The following is a 21005-nucleotide window of genomic DNA, read 5'->3' as shown; positions in this document are numbered from 1 at the left end:
TGCAGTATTTTTTTTTCAGCTTTGTACTAATCTATGAGGTGACGTCTTTATTTCTATGTATAGACGATCTTCGTGGGCACGCTGACTCTGTTAAAGATGCGGTGTTTTCAGATAGCGTGTCGCCGTTCATGGCGCTATGCGCGCAACCAATGGGGGAGCATCATTGCTCCCCCATTGGTTGCGCGCATAGTGCCATGACACTGCTACATACGCTGACGTGATGAGGTGGTGGCGACATGGTTTCAAGCCACAAAGAAGAAACACGAAGAAAAAATCTGGCATGCATATGATATTGAAGATGGAAACTAGTATATTACATAGCCATGGGAAAATGCACCAGGCACACGTGTGGTGCATGCAGCCTTACCCAACATATAAGTCGCATGACGACCACTCCCGTAACGACGGTGGACCGACGGCTCCTGTTAAGAAGCAAGCGTTTGCACTGGCATCGAACAAACATAGGCATTGTCTCAGGGCGTTAAAATCATTTTAAAATCATAGGATAGACTTGAGAGTGCAAGTGCGAGCAGGTGAGTTTGTTTGAAAGAAAGAGAGAGAGGAAAAAAGCGGAGAGGTTAACCAGGTTGTACCAGATTGTACGCTACCAGGTTCTACTCTACAAGGGGAAAGAAAAAAGGGCAAGAAAAGAACAAAAAAGCGAAGGAGAAATAAGAGAACAAGTGGTACGCGCGCATACATCTGTCAGCAATCACCACTCAGCTTTATACAGCCACAACTGGGAAGAGTCTGCAAACAGTTCCCCTAGCTACAATGAATACAAAACTTCTCGTGGGCGTTGCGCTGATAGAGATCTCATTCTATTTAGGAGAGTGTGAGTTCGCACTGGCATCGAACAAATAGAGGCGTTGTCTCAGGGCGTTCAAGATCACTTTAAAATCACAGGATAGGCTTGAGCGCGCTAGCGCGAACAGGTGAGTTTATTTTTGAAAGAAAGAGAAAGGAAAAAGTGGAGAGGTTAACCAGGTTGTACCAGATTGTACCCTACCAGGTTGTAGCCTACAATGGGAAAAGAAAAAGAGTGGAAAGAACAAAGAAGGGAAGGAGAAAAGAGAGAACAAGTGGTACGCGCACATAGATATGTCAGCGTTCACCACGCACCCTTAGACAGTCACCACTGGGACGAGTCTGCAAACAATTCCCCTAGCTCCAATGAATACTAAACTTTTCGTAGGCATTGCGCTGATGGTGTTGTCATTATATTGAGGAGAGTGTGAGTTCCAGTGATGAGAGACCTCAACAAAGTGGGAACTTGTTAGTTTTTGTCGTGGAAACCTTCTGTGAATGATGATGTACACTGCAGAGCATTCTGTACTATTTCTTTATGAGTGCGCATTCGCCGCAGTGAGTGCGCTACATGTGCCGCCCTTTTGAAAGCCTGTGTACCTTTCCGGCTTCTACGACGGCGATGAATTCGACAGTGATGGTGGCGGCAGTGATGACAAATGTCACCCAAAGAAACACTGATGGACTGTCGAAAAATGAGGGCACGTTATCCGCGTAAGTTGAGCAGCAGTAAACCTAGACGTTTTTGCGAACGTGGGCTTTCTTGTCTATTTCTCACAATATCAGCCACCCCTTTGTACGTTGAGCCTTTATGCGTAGTCTATCTCCAGACACTCCCCTATTTGTTCACGAAAGGACAGTGTTCTCATGGCGCTTCGTGTGACCTATGGCAGTGTGCATCAGTCGGCTTTTCATAACACTATCAGGTGCCAAAGTTTCATATCTCACAGGTAGCTTGCACTTTTCATTAGCAACATAGCGATTTATAGAGTTTCGTCACTTTGAGCTTGCGCCATGGTTCTTTTCTTGTCTTTTCTTTGCTTTTTCAGCAGTCATATATTCCGCTTCTTTTAGGAATAAACTTTAGTTGCAAGTCAGTGCTGTACTTTGTGTTTTCTTTCCCGACCCTGTTTTCGTCCCTCCAATATTTGTTTGAGATGTAGATTTCAGGGTAGTTGCATGGTATGATTCCACATTTTGTGGCTCCTCACAGCGGGAAGAAATTACCACGTTTCCGCTAACTGCGCACGCATGACCCATTTTTTGCACTTTTGTTATTGTAGTGGTTTTGGTGCAAATGGGCGGGCCACGTGACGAATGTGACCCCTCTTCACTTAGAATGACAATACGTCACATTTGAAGACGACCTTCATGCAACGCAAGTTGCCCAGCCGTGAAACTTGAACGATGTTGCTACGGTCACCGACTTTCATCAGTGTTGGGAGGACGCCAGAAGGAACGAAAATATCGACATCGTATATCTTACCTGGCACCATGTCTGTATTAGGTGGAATTCCAGCTCGAACTTCGGTAGTATAAAAGTGTGTGATCATCATTAGAGCATGCATACATGTGTGGTGTATGGCGTCAACGGCCAAAACATTTTTGCAGGGGTTGACGCCAACATCCTTGATTTTGTTTTTCGGCAGATTCCAGTTTCCTCGAGATGGTGTGTCGATTAAGCAGTCTCGGATTGTCCAAGGCCTAATTTGTAAAAAAATAAAACAGTGTAGTTTATTGAAGCCACCTTCCGTTTAGAGTGGTAGAAGGTGGTGAAGCACCCAGTGATATTTGTTTCTACTCACTGCTTGTGGGAGAGCACGTGCGCACAGACAGAGTCTCTCTTTTACAGCAGCGTGACAGCCTGGTTGTGGGAACATGACTGTCCTTGCGAGAGCGACTAAAGCTTCTTGCGAGGGGATGGAAAACCCCCGCGTCCAGCACTCACGAATCCCCCTTTCCCGGCGTGCGGGACGGGTTTCCCCTGCCTCGGCGAGAAAATGTATTATTCTCGTCAGGGAGAGGGAAACCAGGTCAGTTAACAAAACTAGCGTTCCCTGACACCAGCCTTGGAAGAAGGAGGTCGAACCTGCTACCCCCCTGCGAGCCGAGGACGACAACGACGAAGGAGTAAGCGTCTAGTCTTGTTTCTGTACTATCTCCTTGGGACATTTACGTGCTATTGTTAGCGTATAGCAATAAAGTGTCGTTTTGTTTACCTAGCCTGTTGCCTTATTCCCCGAACCCGTGTAGCTGCAATGAGAGGAGCTACGGATAGGGGACGTTAATCGTGCATGGTACGACTGCGGGCGGCTGAAACATTAGCTAGACTTCTGCGTCAGCCGTACATAAGACGGACCCCCAACATCTGGCGCCCAACGTAACGAATTTGGCAAAGTGGCTAGTTTTGTGGACGAGAGCACCTACTGACGCTCCTCCTCACGTAGGATAACAGGCATGTCGGAATTACAAGATTTGTCAATGTCAATGTCCGAAGGGTACGTAGTGCCGTCTATGGTGACGCGCGATGTGCACATTCCACTTGGGGTCACGAGTTGGCCTCCTGCTGTGCGTATGTGCGGATCGTCCCATCTGGTCGTAACTTTTTTAGCTTGGACGCGAATGACCCGCTCATGACCGAGTAGTCGGCTCCCGTGTCGATGAGGCCGACTACGTCAAGGCCGTCGATGGACAACTGGACGTCGGATGCCGCTTTCCTCAAATTTAGGGTGCGTCGTGACGTGGTATCGCGGCTTGCACGTGTTGATGGTCGGGCACTATGCGTCGTCATCGTTGTCTTCTCAGCGGCAGGCTTCGTCATTTCGGGTACGCGTCGCGCAGCGTAGCTGTCGTCGTTTTCGGGGGTCTCGTCATGGTGTCGTCGGGTCGTCGGGATGAGGGCATGTCGTGAGGCACGGTCTTGCGTCGTTGGAGGGTTTTCATTTTCTCGCCGTTGTGCAACTTCACCTCCAGAAGTTGCTGCTTTTAGTTTCCCCCTCGAGGGCTGGGGGATCTTCCACGGGCGAAGTCAGCATGGCTGCGACGGTTGGGGGATTGGTACGGGTAGGGCGACAGCGAACAGTTGAAACGGGATGGTCCACGGCTGGTATTCGACAGGTATGCTTCGATCTCAAATGGGCGCTGGCCGGCTCGCGGGCGGGGTGCGTCGGAGAACCCACGCAAACCCAGCCTCTTGTACGGGCAGCGGTGGTAGACGTGGTCGGCTTCTCCACAGTGGTAGCACAGCGGACGATTATCTGGCGTTCGCCACACCTCGGTCTTCCTGGGCGCCTGGTTTCGGGTTACAGGGGGTCGGGCGGGCGACATTGGGCGGCGGTACGGCGGGGCCTCTTGATAACGGGTTGGCACGGGTCGGGGTCGACGAGCAGCAGCGGAGTAGGTCATCGCTTGTGGTTCGCAAGATGCTTCCGACGGCGTGGAATTCCCCAGTGCTTGCTGAACCTCCTCGCGGATGACGTCAGTGAGGGAGGCGATTTGGGGCTGCAGCGTTGCTGGGAAGAATTTCCTCAGTTCCTCGTGAACGACGGCGCGGATGGTCTCCCGCAAGTCTTCCGTCGCCAATCCAGGGGCGTTTACCGGGTTCACTGAAAGGGTGTTCAGTGGTCTATCGTATTGTCGCGAACGCATATCTAAGGTCCTCTCGATCATCGAAGCCTCGGTGACGAACTCAGCGACGGTCTTAGGGGGGTTGCGGATGAGTCCAGCGAAGAGCTCTTGTTTAACTCCCCGCACCAGAAAGCGCACCTTCTTCTCTTCTGCCATTTTGGGGTCAGTTCTCCGGAACAGCATCTTCATCTCCTCAGCGAACAGTACAACACCTTCGTTAGGGTGTTGTATTCGCGTCTCCAACAAAAGGGCGGCTCGTTCTTTCCGCACAACCATAGCGAACGTTTTGAGGAATTCGCTCTTAAAGACAGTCCAGTCGGTTAGGGAGCCTTCATGGTTCTCAAACCACGTTCGAGCTGCATCCTCCAAATAGAAGAAGACATGACGAAACGTTTCTTCGTCATCCCACCTGTTAAAAATGCGGATGCGCTCCAGCTTCTCCAGCCCCTCTTCCGGGTCTTCACCAGGAGATTTTCGGAATGATGGGGGCTCACGAGGTTGTTGCAAAACGACGGGAGGGTTGGTAGCGCTGGTCATGGTGCCTGCGTTGATCATCGTGGTTTTTACGTCTTCTTTCCTTCTTTATCCGGGAGCACTCCAAACTCTGGCTGAAGGGCTTGCTGTCGGCGGCTGACACGAGTTGGGCATGCTTGTCGGCTTGGCAATGGCTTAGGGTTCATGTACCCCGCACCTTCACCAGATGTCACGCAGCGAAGAACGACGCAGTTGTCTATGAGGAAAACAAGTTTATTGGAGCAAAGCTGTGCTCCCCTAACAACTGAAAAAATACACAGGCGGCGAAGCAGCGGCCAGAAAAACGACGGGCACACTAGTGAGCGTCGGCGATCGAATGACACGGCATCGGCTGTGCGGGAATTTATATCTCTCGGCGCGAGGGTTTCTCGAGTAGTCGAATTGTATCGGGAACGCCGTGATAGCGTTTGTTAGAAACGCTGTTCGTTCGAACAGCGCCTCTAACAAACAACGCTTGAAGTGTTGTTTCTATCGAACAAGGCCTGAAGCGTTGTTCGATAGCGTTTGTTCGAAACGCTGTGATAGCGTTTGTTCAAAACGCTGTGAAAACGGCGATAGCACAGGCCGGCGCAGCCAGGCCGAAAAAACAAAACACAAATAAACAAACCCAATGCATGGTTCGCGGGAATATTCAAAGGTACAGCAGGCTTCAGCACCTGCTCAGAGTCACTGCATGGGTTTTCAGATTTACTCACCGATGCAAAAAAGTACGGATCACACGGGACATCTCGTGACAACAGAAGTCCTGAACGCTGAACAGTAATGAATAAGATGTACACAAGAGCAAGGCTTTCTTGAAGAACTCACCGCTTTGACCAAAGGCCAACCAGTCGAGTCTACATCTCGAATCGCTGAACTACGCCCTTACATAAACAAAGACGGATTTCTACGGGTTGGAAGCAGTTTATACCTCATGCGTTCCACACAAGATGTCAAGCACCCAATCATATTGCCATCAAGCCACCACTTTTCGGCACTTTTGGCAAACAGAGCCCATCTTCAAGTCCTACATCGAGGAGTTAGAGGTACGCCTACGCAGCTTCGGGAACGCTACTGGATTGGTCGAGCTCGCTCTTTGGTAAAAAGAGTGCTGCATGGCAGCACTATATGCAAGCGTTTCAGTGCGGGCCCAGGAAGGGCTGAAACTGCTCCGTTAACAAGTCATCAAGTGTCATCAACGATCCGTTCGAAGTTGTAGGAGTCGACTTTACAGGCCGTCTGTATGCTCGCACGGAGAAAGGGGACACGAAGTGCTAAGTTGCACTTTTTACGTGCGCCGTATCTAGAGCCGTGCATCTCGAGCTTGTCTCGGAATTGACTTTCGAGGGTTTCCTGCTGTGCTTACGACAATTTTCAGCTCGGAGAGGATTACCTAGGGTGGTCTATTCTGACAATGCACGAAGCTTTCACAAGACATCGGCAGACGTAAAGCGACTACACCGAATGTTCTCTGAAGAAGACGTCGCTGGTCACTTCAGAACCAACGGCATTTTGTGGAAGTTTATTGCACAAGTGCTTTTTGGTGGGGTGGAAGGTGGGAGCGCCTCGTAAGATCAGTGAAGCTTCCGCTGCAAAAACTTATCGGCAAAGCTCGTCTGAACTACGAAGAAATATCGACAGTGCTGGCGGAGGTCGAAGCAGTCGTAAACTTTAAGCCTCTGACTTTCATCGTGACAGATGCAGGAGAACCTTGCAAATAGACAGCAGCCGAACTTCTCCTTGGACGAAGGTTCACTTCCATACCGTATGCGACCGCTGACGAAGTCAACAGTAACTCCAAGCGAGCAGACGCAATACGCCGACACAACTACAAGAAGCTGCTGGTTCAAAGTTTTTGAAAGCGTTGGGAAAAAGAATACCTGTTGCAATTTGATCTGCACACTTTGCCGACACAAAAAATACAGCATTGAAGCAAGGGGACATCATTCTCATTCATGCGGACAACATGCCACGCCAGCTATGGAAGCTTGCAGGGGTCACGGAAGTGTACCGCAAAGCCGACGATCTCATTCGTTCCTGCAAGATCAAGTTACAAGGCGGTCACCTTGTGATCAGGCCGATACAAAGACTGTACTCATTTGAACTATGTGTTTACCTTTGCGTGGCCGGGAATGTTGATTATTTCTCACGTTCTGGGCTGGGACAAGGAAACGAGAAAGAAGAAGAGCGTGAGCGAGAGGAGACGCGGGGACGCTCAAGTGACAGCAGAGCGCTTCCGAGCGCAGTTAAATAAACAAGTATTTTTCGCCTTATACCTTAAAGACGGAGTTGAGTCTGATCGCAGTGTCTGGAACGCCATCTTGTTCATACCTTTTATAACATCTCGCATCTTTAGTTATCAACTACAGACACCGCCATCTAGTTTTATAACATCTCGCATCTATTCGTCAACTACAAGTACCGCCATCTAGTTTAATAACATCATCATCATCAGCCTGACTACGTCCACTGCAGGAAAAAGACATCTCCCGTGTCCCGCCAGTTCACTCGGTCCTGTTCTTTCTATTGCTAATTTACACCCGCAAACTTCTTAATTTCATCCACCCACCTAACCTTTTGTCTCCCCCTAACCCACTTAACTTCACTAGGAATCTAGTTAGATACCCTTCTTGCTCTGCTCTCTTCTTGTCTCTTAACGTTACACCTACTCTTTTTCTTTCAATAATCACTGCGTCATCCTCAATTTAAGCGGAACCCTCTTTGTAAGCCTCCATGTTTCTGCTCCGTAGCTAAGTATCGGCAAGATACAGCTCATATATACCTTCCTCTTGAGAAATAGTGGCAATCTACCTGTCATAATTTGAGAGTGCTTGCGAAATGTGCTCCACCCCGTTCTTATCCTTCTAGTTATTTCAATCTAGTGGTTCGGATCCGCGGTGATTGCCTGGCCAAAGTAGACATAGTCTTTTACAACTTGAAGTGAACTTTTACATATCTCGAAGCGCTGCTCTCTTCCGAGGTTGTTGTACATTACTTTCGTTTTCTGCAGAATAATTTTAAGACCCACCTTTCTGCTCTCCTTGTTTAATTTCGTAATTAGGAGTTGCAATTTGTCCCCTGAGTTACTCAGCAATGCAATGTCATCGGCGAAGCGCAGGTTACTAAGGTACTCTCCATCAACTCTTATCCATAACTTTTACCACTCTAGGCCTCTGGAAACCTCCTGTAAGCACGAAGTAAATAGCATTGGGGAGATCGTACCTCCCTGCCTAACACCCTACTTGATTGGTATTCTGTTGCTTTCTGTATGAAGCGCAATGATAGCAGTTGATCCCTTGTAGATGTTTCTAGGATGTTTATATATGCTTCATCGACACCCTGATTCTTCAGTGTCTGCATGACTGCTGATATTTCTACTGAATCAAACACCTTTTCCTAGTCTATGAAAGCTATGTATAGTGGTTGGTTATACTCTGAGCATTTCTCTATTACCTGATTCATAGTATGAATGTGTTCGATTGTTAAGTATCCTATTCAAAATCCTACTTGTTTTGTTGGTTGATTGAATTCTAATGTTTTCTCAACACTGTTAGCAATTACTTTGTAAATAGCTTTTATACTATGGAGAGCAAGCTGATCCGCCTGTAGTTTTTGAAGTCTTTGTTATCTCCTTACCTAGTATTAAGATGATAATAGCATTCTTCAAAGTCTCTGGTACTCTTCCCGTCAGGAGACACCTCGTAAACCAGGTGGCTGGTTTTTCTAACACAATCTGTCCTCCATCTTTAGCAAATGTGATGTTACCTGATTTTCACCAGCAGCTTTGCCTTTTTGCATGCTCTCCAAGGCTTCTCTGACTTCTATCATTACTGGTGGGGTGTCATCTGGGTTACTGCTAGTTCTTTTAGTATTAAGGTCGTGGTTGTCCTGGCTACTGTAAAGATTTCTGTAAAACTTTTCCGCTATTTAAACTATTCTATCCATATTGGTAGTTATTTTGCCTTCTTTTTCCTTTCTACAACATCTCGCATCAACTACAACCAACTAGTGAACACAAGAACTAAACTAGAGATGCCTATCTACTACTACTACAACTACATACCTCAGAGCAAGTACAGACCTACGCCTTAAGGAGCTTCGCACCTAAAAAACGCCAAACATATGTGGCAGGCGCAGCTCAGTCACAGCAAAAGCCAATGAAGAGTGGTCAATCGGAACCTTTTCTAAGCACTCGTTTTTGTTCTTGTTCAGCTATTGATCGTGGTGCATACCCGCTATGGGGTATTGGCCAAGAATCGTTTGTTTTTAAGCATATTGGTCAGATTTAGAATAATTGTGATAAAATAGAAAGATTACCAATAACCTAGAAAGGTGCAGTGCTTGATCTAATGGACACAATTATTTAAATAAAGAAATGAATTTATTTCTAGAATAGAGCAATAATATAATTTTATACCTATATAATTTTGACTTTGTAGACATGTTAGGATAATGAACCAGTAAAAATTGTTACTTATTGAGTAAATGCTGCAAGCACACTTGCTGGGTACCCACTATGGCAGTAATAATACGAATAATTTCTGGGTAGCACTCCGGCATTCGCTATGCTATCCATCGTCGTTTTTCTGAGAAGGAGGTATCCGCTAAACTCTTGCAAGGAACGGCTGACGACGATGACAAATTATTCCTGAAGTGTGTGCGCGGCCATGTAAGATTTCATTGTACAGTCTAAGAGATTTACCTAATAACCTCAATATCGAAAGGTTCTCAGTTAACCCTTGTAGTCTTTGGGAAAAATGTTTTTGATAGCAATCATTTAAGGCTCAGTCAGTAGAAACTAATTCACCAAAATTTTTTCTCAAAAATAATTTCCACAAAAACAATATTTCTGTCAAGTTTCATTTCGCCAGTGTTTAATTATATACATTCTTTTTTTTTGTAAGCTACCTGATTCTTGGCCGATCCGCCAGAGTGGGTGTGAGCCACGAGTTTCGAATCTACATATATATCTACATCTACATTTAATAGGTGAGCAAGAACAAGCTTTTGTAATGGATTGGAGCATTGTACGACCCACTCGTTATGCTATTCGCATTGTCTGCCGCCTGGTTGTCTTTTTTTTTGGTTTTATAAAACTCTTTATTACTAATAATAACGCGATTTCTTCCCCGACATCAAGCCTACCTGTATAAGACAACTTTCTGAACAAATGCCAAGCATCGGCGTGGCTCAATGGTACAATACCGGGCTGGCACGCAACGGTCTCAGGTTCAAGCCGCACTGCGTCCTTGGTACTAGGCGTTTCTCCTATTTCGTACGACAGGGGTTACGGGCACCGGCGGTTGCAGCGGAAAACTGCGGCACCGAGCATGACCCGAGTTTTAATTCATAACAGTTTTCGCTGAAATATTTATTTGTAAGCTCGGCGCTCGCATTCTCTGTAGTTGTTTTATCCGTCCCTTCTTTGCGCGCTCCCGATATCTTTTATGAAGGCGAAGCCAATTTACCTTCTGATTTGCCTGCGTGGCATGCAACTACCAATATTAGAATACCATGTAGTCTCTCCTCACGAAGAACAAAAATTTTGTTCAGAAAGAGCACAAGTGCACCTTAGTCTCACAAAAGCCAGGAAATGCTTCAGCGCATGGCACGAGCAATGAGGCAGTACATCGTTTGAGGTTAGTTTTTTTTGTGTATTTCCATTGCAAGTTCATGTGAAGAATATATCATATTTGTACTATACCTCCGTGACTTATCCCTCAACTGTACACTCTGATTATTTTTTATTTTGAATGTTTCACTCTTGTATATATAGCACTTCTAATTCTGTTTTTTTGGCTGACGTCAAAAACTAGAGCCTTTCAAGTTTTTATATATTTCACTTTTTTTTCTCGTGTACAACATATATCTAATGGTCAGAACTTTTCTTTATGTATAACTTGGCATGTTGCAATGTGCGCAGAAGGATTTTCAAACCGAGAAAAGTTTCTTACTGAGACCTATGAAAAACGACGTCTTTTTTCGCGGCAACGAAAGAGTGAAGATTATGCTCGGGACGTGAATAGTCAAGGGTATTATAAAGTTTATGCTAGCACGAACAATAAGGCAGGAACGTTCGGTGATTGCTTTGTAAAAGATGACCAGTTCAGTCGACTACCGACAATTGTTCTCACCGCCATCAGTGTACAGCGTCAATCGCTTGTACTACGTTACAGACACACAAATTTGCGGGCACAAGTTCACCTTAATAAAGAGCTCTGTCTTGAACACATAGACTACTGCATATGTTCACGTCACTACCACGTGGAAGTATATATTCAGGAACGGATTAGTGACATCTCAAAGCAAACATGCTGGGTCTCAAGGTAAAACTCCTTTTCATAGCAAAAGTTGAGCAACGATTCCTCCAACATTCATTGCAGGTTCCTACGACATATGGGCTCACCCAGTCGGGTCTTCCAAGGCAGTAATTTCATGGCGAGCTTCGCAAGCAGCCGAAAACTTTGTCGTAAGTAAATGCACGGGCCCTTACCCCATCCGAAGGGGGCCTGCTATACCTTGGACTGATCATGCCTAACGTATGGCTTTTCTTTTCAGTATTGTGGGGGAGTTGTCTTGGCTTCATAATTATGTGTAGTGACTGGCAAGGAACACGAAAGAGTCGCTAATCTCCCGTATGCTACCAGCGAAGCGCCTCACAATAATGAAAAGGCAACGCTTTAACGAATACAAAGGCAACGACAAGAAGAAAGAATATGTGCTCTTCTTGCTTGTTTGCTTCGAGGTAAATGTTGTTGAAATGCGTGAAAGGCTGAGAGCACAGCTAGCACTCTGTTTGTGATGACCACTATCTTCATACAGGCGCATACTCCCCCTACCCAACCCAACTCCTGCTGGGTTCTCCAGCCTGAAAAGCTGCATGCGAGCGTCCAAGAAGAGAGGCACTTTTTACGGCAGCTAAGCACACTTCATTCAGATGACTAGTGTTGCACAGAGGACGGGGCAGAGGAAAAAACACAGTGCGCTCCGTGTGTCTCAACTCTTTTTTCTTGTCGTTCACACAACATTACTCGTCCGGACGCACCGAAATCTTTGGACGTGTCGCAATCTGTGTCGGGGATGTAATGCGATGCGAAAGTATGAGTGCGATGCCAGAAAAAACTGCTCACGCAATGCATTCAGCTATGTTTCAATGTGCAAAGAACACTTTTTATACTTTTTTTAATTAAATGTATGTACGGAGAGTTTGGTGCCAATGCGTGGTGCCGGCTACTCCTCTTCTCTTGCACAAAAGTCAACATCGCACATTTTGTAGTAAACACAAGGCTGTACATATGTGCATAGCACAACACATACACAATGAGTTCACATTTTTCAACACTGATTGTCCACACCACACAGAAATGTGTCCACATTACATAGAATTGTGTCCGCATCACACTGATTTTGTAAAAAAAACACAAGTAATCATGCCAATTTAAGTGTTCACACAAAAACGTTGAATTTCAATAAAATGTCTAAGGTGATCTTGTCGCTTAAATACTCAACTGTTTTCAGGAAGGTTTTCTTAAAAATATCGTAGTGAAACACAAAATACTGTTTAGAAACATACCGCAGTTAACAGTAAAGAACATTTGTTTTTTGTTTAGTACTTTTGAGCTATTTCTGATTCCTCCAGAAAGTGAACGACTGCACGTGCTGCAGTGGCTTATATCTTTCCTTTTGGCCATGGACCCAAGATTTTTGCAATTGATGAAAGTCGATTATCCAAAGAATTCAGTTTTTGAAAAAGGTTCTTTCGAGGTACGTCATTATTTTTACAATGCAGAAGAATGTGCTCCACGTCTTTTTGAGCTTCTTCACATGAGCAGGTAGGACTGCCAGCTTTCCTTATTCTATACTGGAAAGCCTTCGTGTAGGCTGTACCAAGTCGAAGACTATGGATGACTGTTTCAACCGATCGGCTAACCTTTAACGGAATTATTCAATTCTATACCGGGATCAATGTTATACAACAGAGAGTTTTGCGCACCAATTTCGAACCAGGTTTCTTTAGACACTTGACAGCTCAGCTCAATAGACATTGTGCATCGTTCATCGACAGAGGTAGCAGTGATATGATATTTTCTTGATGTGCTGCATGTGCAACGTGATCAGCTATGTCGTTTCCTGTGATTCCACAGTGGCTTGGCATCCACTGGAACATTATGGTGTGGTTTGAATCCGTTGCTATAGCGTAAGTCCTCTGTATTTCATAGGCGAGCTCACTAGGTTTGTTTCCCTAGCTGATTCCTTTTAAAGAAACTAATGAGGACTGTGAGTTACTGATCGCTACCCATCGAAGTGGACCTGGCTCTAAACATATGAAGCGTAAAGCACAGAGTATTGCATAAAGTTCAGCCGTTGTGGATGTTGTGAAATGGCTGAGTTTAAAAGTTTTGCTCACTTGGCGTGCAGGTACAAAGAATGCCGACGTAGAGCTTTGATTCAGACATGATCTGTCGGTGTACACGTGAATATAGTCTTCATAGTTAGTATAAAGGTGTGTTAAAGTTAATTGCTTTATTACAATAATGGGCATATCGTTCTTACAATTTATTCCCGGAATCGAAGTTGTAATATCTGGAATAGAGATTCGCCATGGTGGGTGGGATGTTCATGGAGGCCAGTATTCGTGCGTAGGCAGTAAACCCTTGAATTCTACTATAGTTTTATGTATTCTTGCAGCTGACCTCTTCTGAATAGCTCGGTATAGGGGATAATTACCGCGTTGAGTTGCCAACCGAAGATAATGCCGGCAAGTTTCCATAAATTTCATAGCATGGAAAGTCGGTTGTCGAGACTCCGCAATTACTAAAGCACTGGCAGACACTCGCGGTACATGAAGACATATACGAAGGCTTTTGGCCAACAATCCTTGAATCCTCTCCTCTAAGTTACGTGATATGCCATGTAAAAGCGGGCAGAGTAAGCTATTCTTTGTCACTTTATTGCTGAATGTACACGATATAAAGAAGAACATGAACTACCCCGTCTCACTCCGGTCAGTCGACGTAATATATTGATTAGAGAGTTGACTTTGTCCTCTAATGACTTTGTCTGTGGTGCCCAAGACAGGCGTCTATCTAAAATAACGCCTAGAAATGTGTGCTGTCACACAAATTGTAAGCGCTGAGAGTCTATCTGAAGTTTGAATTTTTTAAGGCATTTCCTTGTGAACGGAAGTACAGATGTTTTCTCGTGGAAAAGAATCATGCCTCTGCTCTTAGAAAGGTTGTTGATTATTGTCAGCCCATCTTGAAGTTTTTGCTGAACTCCTTGAACGCTCGTGTCTGATGCCCAAAAGCACAGATCGTCTGCCTATATCGAATATTTTACACCCGTAGGTAAGATATGAGATATTTCAGCCATAACGCAATTAAATAAAAATGGGCTACTTCTTCCACTATCTTCATTGAAATGGTGAGCTGGCCCAAGTGAAAGTTCATAATTCTGGCGCAGTTCAGCGCAATAAACACAAAACGGACGGAATACAAACGACAGCGCTTGTCGAAGTCGTTTATGGTGATGTTCCTCTCACATTGCTGACACTCACCCACAAAGGGTGATGGGCCAAGAATCGGTCGGCAGGATCTTAAGTATGGGATCAGAAAACCTTCATCGAAAATCAGGTTATCAAATCAAGTTGTAAATAATGAATGAAAATGCTGCACGAGCGAACGGTCAGACAATGAGATATGCCCAGTGCCGATAAGAAAAATATTGATATACTAACAAGGAACCTTTTTGTTTCCATTGGCTACGCAAACAGTTGATCCAACCTCACTGTGACCATAACCAAATGCAGTCACGCTAAAAGATAACATTACTACAACATTTATTTATAAACAGTGCTTTTGAACTGGATTGACAAGGTATTTTTCCTTGAATAAAAATATTGGTGACAGAATAAAAAAATGTGGTCTATTGTTTCTTCTTCCTTGCTAAAGAGACATAACTGAGACGCTGCAAGTCCAGCTTTATGTAAATGATTGTTCATATGCGGACTTCTATAGCGTTATTTGGTGGTTGTAATTTCGAACAGCCAAGCAAAACAACATCTTTAATGTGTTTTTTTACGTTGCAGTGCATGTGTCAGAGCTGTCTTCATTCCTTCTCATGACCCTTGGCTAGGCTTTCTTTGGTACTCGCCAGCTGTAAGCGAGGAGGTTTTTATTATCTAACCTCGCCAGTTTGACAACTCAAATTGATTACGCCATGTAATTTAAAAGGACAAGCAACCGATGTTTAGAGAAGCTCCTTTTTCATACCCCGATAACAAGTGAAACCATGGATGCACTTACACTTGCAGCGCTTACGTAATTTAGTGCGAAGAACTTTGCAGTCTAAGTGGTCTTTGAAAACGTAGCCGCCTTGACAACAGCAACTCCGAACGCCCATCTGCGCACATATACAGAGTGCCACAGCTAACTGCAGCAAAGGTTTTAAACTATGCCGGTGTACTTTTTGACTGCGCAACAAAATGCAATGCTTACTATTCCATCAAGTAGAGCGCCCCTTATTTTTTGTGTGTCCTTTCTGCCTAATATTTTGATTAGGTAAGATCAATTTATTAAGTTCAAAAGTGAAAAGATGTGCAAGAAATATCACTTAGAAAGATGTAAATAGGTTCTGAAAGGTTCGTTTGGACCATTTCCTACAAGTCCTACATTTGGGCCATGTGCATAGCTTATACCTGTCACACGTAAAGATCGTCTGCTTCCTGGAGATGGCTGCGAAATAGGAAAATACAACATAAACCACGTGACATACCTGCTTGCGCCCCGTAATTTCACTGCTCCGTACGATCCACTTGGAAACGATAGTAGCATTCTGCCACAAGTATCGCTGCTCTAAAGGTAACTGGGCGGCCGTAAACCTGGTTGTGCGATGACGAACATTACATTACATCACATGACTTTATTTCACCAAAGACTCCTCAAGAGGGTATTACATAAGGGGTGGGCGTCAGTACAGTCAGGTGAAGTCTCTCGGTAAGAAGGTTTTTACGTTGTCTAAGAAGATTAACGGACTAGTGATAGCTGCAATGGTGTGGTAAAAGCCCCTCCAATGTGATTTTGCTTCGGGAAAAAAACAGAGGAATATGTGACGGATGAAGTACACGATTAATATGCAGGCAAGGTGGACGATGAGAAGTTGATGGCCGAGATGAATATGCAAACAAAAGGTGTGGAATAAAGACAGCATGGCAATGTTACGTAGAAGATAGAAATTTGATAAGCCGCCTTTTGTCTTCAATAATAATACGCTAGCTCAGCAATGATAGGTGGAATTGTCCAGATTTATGGACAACCTCCTCCAATCTTGTGCCTCAGAGCACAAGCTGTCCACCACTTAGCACCCACAAAGTAGGGGTCTTAGTGAACGACTTGAGCTCACGCCCACAAAGATGGTTTTGATGTACATAGCTCTCTCAAGATTATCGCAGCAGGAACGCCATGCTCGCCTATGTGACTTTCGCGTACAATTCCTTTCGGCATGACACCGCGAGATTCTCGCATTTTTATCTTTTGTATCGTTGTGAGCCACATGCCGTTTCAAGCCACGTTGCCTTCCATACACCTTGATACCGTGTATGCTCGTGACGCTATTGATCGGCCTTATCTGGCTTGTCGCTCGGTATCGTCTCTTCATGTCGCATGATAAGCAAAAAAACAGTGGACCATCTCTCTCCCATGAGGAAATCCTCATGGGAGGTCAAGGAGCAGTGGTGCACGTGGCGTTGACCCGATAAATGGGCGCTTACACCGGTGCTGGAAGAATGGTTTGAAGCGAAACTCGGTGTTGCGTTTACTCAAAAAAACGTTTTTTCGAAACTCAAAGGCACGGTAGGCAGGATGCATTAAAGACTTTTGCACTCGGCTTGCTTGGCACGCGTCTCGTCGATGTTACCCGCGCGCCCTCTGTAATCTGGAACGCGATCACTGATCTTGACTCGCAGCTCCTCGGTGTCGCTGGCCTTCCATTACCGACGGTTTCGTTCTGCTTCCCTGGCTCGCGCCTCGTCGGTGTTGACGTCGCCATTCACGAACGCGATCGGCTCCGCTAACCCTCGCAATGCCGGCGACAGCCGTGAAAGGTATGCGTAAACTAGCGTGAACCATGCCGCGACGGCGTCCCACCCGCCGGTGCGATCGTGTGACAAGCAGCGGCACGCTGTCCACATTGTCGGCGCCGCGAGATTCTCGAGGCGCGTACACTCACCGGTTCGCGAGTACTTCTCGCTGACAGATGGAGAGATGTGGCGCGGGCGAGATGATACCGACGTGAGGAGTAGACTCAAGCATTGCAAGCGGTAGAGAGGGTGAAGTGAGAGAGAGATGACACGTGGCGAGCGTGCGGCAAGCGAGAGGGAGAGACGTCACCACGCACTGCTGGAGGGCGTTTGCTTCTTGGCACCACTCCAAAATCTGCGGCGAGGAGAATAGTGTGGACGGAGGGACAGTGTTACACAGGTCAGTCAAAGACCTGCATCGCATCTAAAATATCGCTATGATCCACGGCACTGTGATATGAAGTTTGCCCCAAGCGACTGGGTACTCCGTTGGTCACCACACCGCCGCGTAGGCCTCTCCGAGAAACTCTTGTCCCGCTACCCAGGACGTTACCAAGTCGGGCATCAAGTTAGTAACGCGAACCACGTCATTGCACCTGTCCACTTCGATTCTTCATCAAGTACGCCACCTGCTAACACAACACATTTATTATTAAAATTATTATTATTATTATTATTATTTGTGTACATAGGAAACACCAAAACAAAAGAAATAGGGAGGAAACAGGCTCATAACCACCACTTATAGGGGCAAGACGCTGACCTACTCCTTCGGGAAGGGGAGACATAGAAAAAAGAAGGAAAGAAGGAAGGACAAAAAGGTGGAGAGAGAAGAGGAAAGTAAAAAAGGAAGCAAACACACACACCAAGAAAAATAGATGATCAACTTCATCTTCATCATCATCATCATCATCAGCCTAACTACCTCCACTGCAGGACAAAGGCCTCTCCCGTGTTCCGCCAGTTAACCCGGTCCTGTGCTTGCTGCTGCCAATTTATACCCGCAAGCTTCTTAATCTCATCTGCCCACCTAACCTTCTGTCTCCCCCTAACCCGCTTCCCTTCTCTGGAAATCCAGTTAGTTACCATTAATGACCAGCGGTTATTCTGTCAACGCGCTACATGCCCAGCCTATGTCCATTTCCTCTCCTTTATTTCAACTATGATATCCTTAACCCCCGTTTGTCCCCTAATCCACTCTCCTCTCTTCTTGTTTCTTAAAGTTACAACTACCAATTTTCTTTCCATTGCTCGCTGCGTCGTCCTCAATTTAAGCTGTAATGTAAGTCTCCAGGTTTCTGCTCCGTAGCTAAGTACCGGCAAGATACAGCTGTTATACACCTTCTTCTTGAGGGATAGTGGCAATCTACCTGTCATAATTTGAGAGTGCTTGCCGAATGTGCTCCACGTCATTCTTATTCTTCTAGTTACTTCAATGTCGTGGTTCGGCTCTGCGGTTATTACCTGCCCTAAAGAGACATAGTCTTTTACAACTTCAATTGCACTATTACCTATCTCGAAGCGCTGCTCCTTTCCGAGGTTGTTGTAAAAAACCTCGGAAAGTCTGTAATAACCTAGGTTGTCTTTCTGTACGGCGGTGATATAAAGGTCAAATCACTTGTCTCGATTACTGTTCGATGTCCAATCATTTGATTTAAGACGGTGAATTGTTTCGTGGTTAGAAGGCCTGTCCAAGAAATATTCGCGCAACCTTAACCTTCGAGCGAAGGAGCAAGTGGAATTCATCGAAAAATTTTGTGGTCGGGCAGAAGCTTGGTCCCTTAGATAGCAGTTTTTCTTTGTCAGGTGACAAGCTCGTGTCCGATAAGTTTACAACCACAGTGTCACAGGGTGTTTTCTTAGATGGGTGCTCGTTTGTACCGTTAGTGGTTTCCTGGGTGGTGGTGTTGTAGTGATAAGGAGCTATATCAGAGAACGCGGGTTCGAGCACATGGTCTCTTTTGAGTTTATGAATTTTTGTGGTCATGATGGCTTGGTATTTGTTCTGTTCAAATTGTGTTAATCGGGTGATTTCTGCGTTCGATAAAGTGTTGTGGTGGAGAATGGTGTTGGTCATAGCGACCAGTTTCTTTACCTGTTATCAATGTGATTAAGAGCGATTTCTGTTAGTTTAAGAGATGCCTCAAGAAGGACATGTTTCTATGTTTTTTGGTCGTGTTCATCTAGATTTGTAGCGGCTGGTGTGAGGGAGAGTGTCATACCCTTGGGGGCTATTCTAGCATGAAGATACACTTGCAATGTTGATTTATGCATTTCATGTCTAAATCGTTTGTCAGCAAGTTTTCGTATTTTAAGAAAAGTGGCACTGCAACTGGGAAGCGATGAGGTGGAGTTACATTTCAGAAGTCAGTCTTCTTTTGGGAGCGGGGATGGCACTGATGAGGTGCGCCGATTGTAGTTATGTCCGGCAGGCCTTCGTCGTTGTAGGGAGGATTTCGGCGTTGGGCTCCCGGCTAGCGTGTTCGTAGGCAGTTCCGGGGTCCGCAATAGGGGGACGCGGTTTCGTAGTTCGGCCGGCTTCCTTTTGAGGAGTGGTGTAGTGGTGCTGTCGTGTAGTGCTTTTGGTCTCGACATCCGATATGGAGGGACGCGTTTTGGCTACGGTGCTCAACCACCATGCCTGCCTATATATATATATATATATATATATATATATATATATATATATATATATATATATATGTATATATATATGTGTGTGTGTGTGTGTGTGTGTGTGTGACGTAAGAAGGCAGAGATGGTTAGGAGAAGTAGATTAGGAAGAAGAAAGAACAGAATAAACATGGCGTATGAGCCAGGCCATGTCTCCCATTCATCATAGCGTCATATATATATATATATATATATATATATATATATATATATATATATATATATATATATATATATATATATATATGTATATATATATATATATATATATATATATATATATATATATTCTCGCGGGGTCGTGACGTGGCCGAAGACAGGAGACTTCTTGTTGGAATTTAACTGTTTATTTGGGCGAACCTGTGCCCGGTAAACAGAAAGTCCAATTACAGCAGCAGTCTCGCACAGATAGCAGTCTCAGACTGATAGCGGCGAACGGAGCGTCGGCCTTCGATCAACTACTGACAAGCGGCGAAGCGCGTCGGCATTTATACTCCCGCCGTCAAATGTTCTAGCGCTATCGCTGGCGGTGGCGTGCGTTCCAGAACAATCTGTACCATTCGCACAGTGGGCGTGATCTTATCGAAATGATCTACTACAGTCCGGAACCCTCTAGAAAACTGCAGGCGCGGTTTGCGCTGAGAATCGTGTGGTGTTTTGGGACGATAACAAAAACTTGGGAAATGGAACGTGGCATTGCCCCCCTCTGAAAAAGGCATCGTCTCGATGCTTTAACTAAAGATGAAGGTACAATAATAATGCAAGAAAGTACAATGAATAAATTACGATACAACAATTATACAAAAAACACTGGTTCAGTTTGTTAACGCGCATGAAACGGCTTGAGGCGCGCGACATGGACGACTTCAGGTCGCGATCGGCGCCGTTGAGAGTTCGTAATGCCGTCGGGGACAACCTCGTAATCAAGTGGGCCGAGACGTCGAACCACCCTGTACGGTCCGAAGTACCGTCGCAGAAGCTTTTCACTTAGTCCACGTCGGCGTATCGGCGTCCACACCCAAACACGTTCACCGGGCTGGTATTCCACGAAGCGTCGTCGAAGGTTGTAACGGTGGCTGTCGGTCGTCTGTTGATTCTTGATACGGAGACGCGCAAGTTGTCGGGCTTCTTCGGCGCGATGAAGGTACTCGCTCACATCGAGGTTTTCTTCGTCGGTGACGTTGGGTAACATGGCATCGAGCGTCGTTGCCGGGCTCCTTCCGTAGACCAATTTGTATGGAGATAACTGCGTCGTCTCCTGCACCGCCGTGTTGTATGCGAAGGTCACATACGGAAGAATGGCATCCCA

The 21005-nt window shown here is 45.5% G+C and overlaps 1 protein-coding gene across 2 annotated transcripts in view; it reads left to right on the top strand.

Moving 5' to 3' along the window:
- LOC119160793 (receptor-type tyrosine-protein phosphatase F) overlaps positions 1 to 21005 on the top strand; it is a 223567-nt gene that overhangs the window by 44475 nt on the left and 158087 nt on the right. The window contains exon 5 of one of the 2 annotated variants that reach the window (XM_075880871.1): positions 11331 to 11416. The exons of the other annotated variant lie outside the window; for it this stretch is intronic. Within the exon in view, the coding sequence (XP_075736986.1) occupies positions 11331 to 11416 (86 nt within the window). The remainder of the gene's footprint in view (positions 1 to 11330; positions 11417 to 21005) is intronic. 2 annotated transcript variants of the gene reach the window in all.

Source organism: Rhipicephalus microplus, chromosome X (genome assembly GCF_043290135.1).
Source record: "Rhipicephalus microplus isolate Deutch F79 chromosome X, USDA_Rmic, whole genome shotgun sequence".
NCBI lineage: Eukaryota > Metazoa > Arthropoda > Arachnida > Ixodida > Ixodidae > Rhipicephalus > Rhipicephalus microplus.
This window is presented reverse-complemented; position numbering and strand designations above follow the sequence as displayed.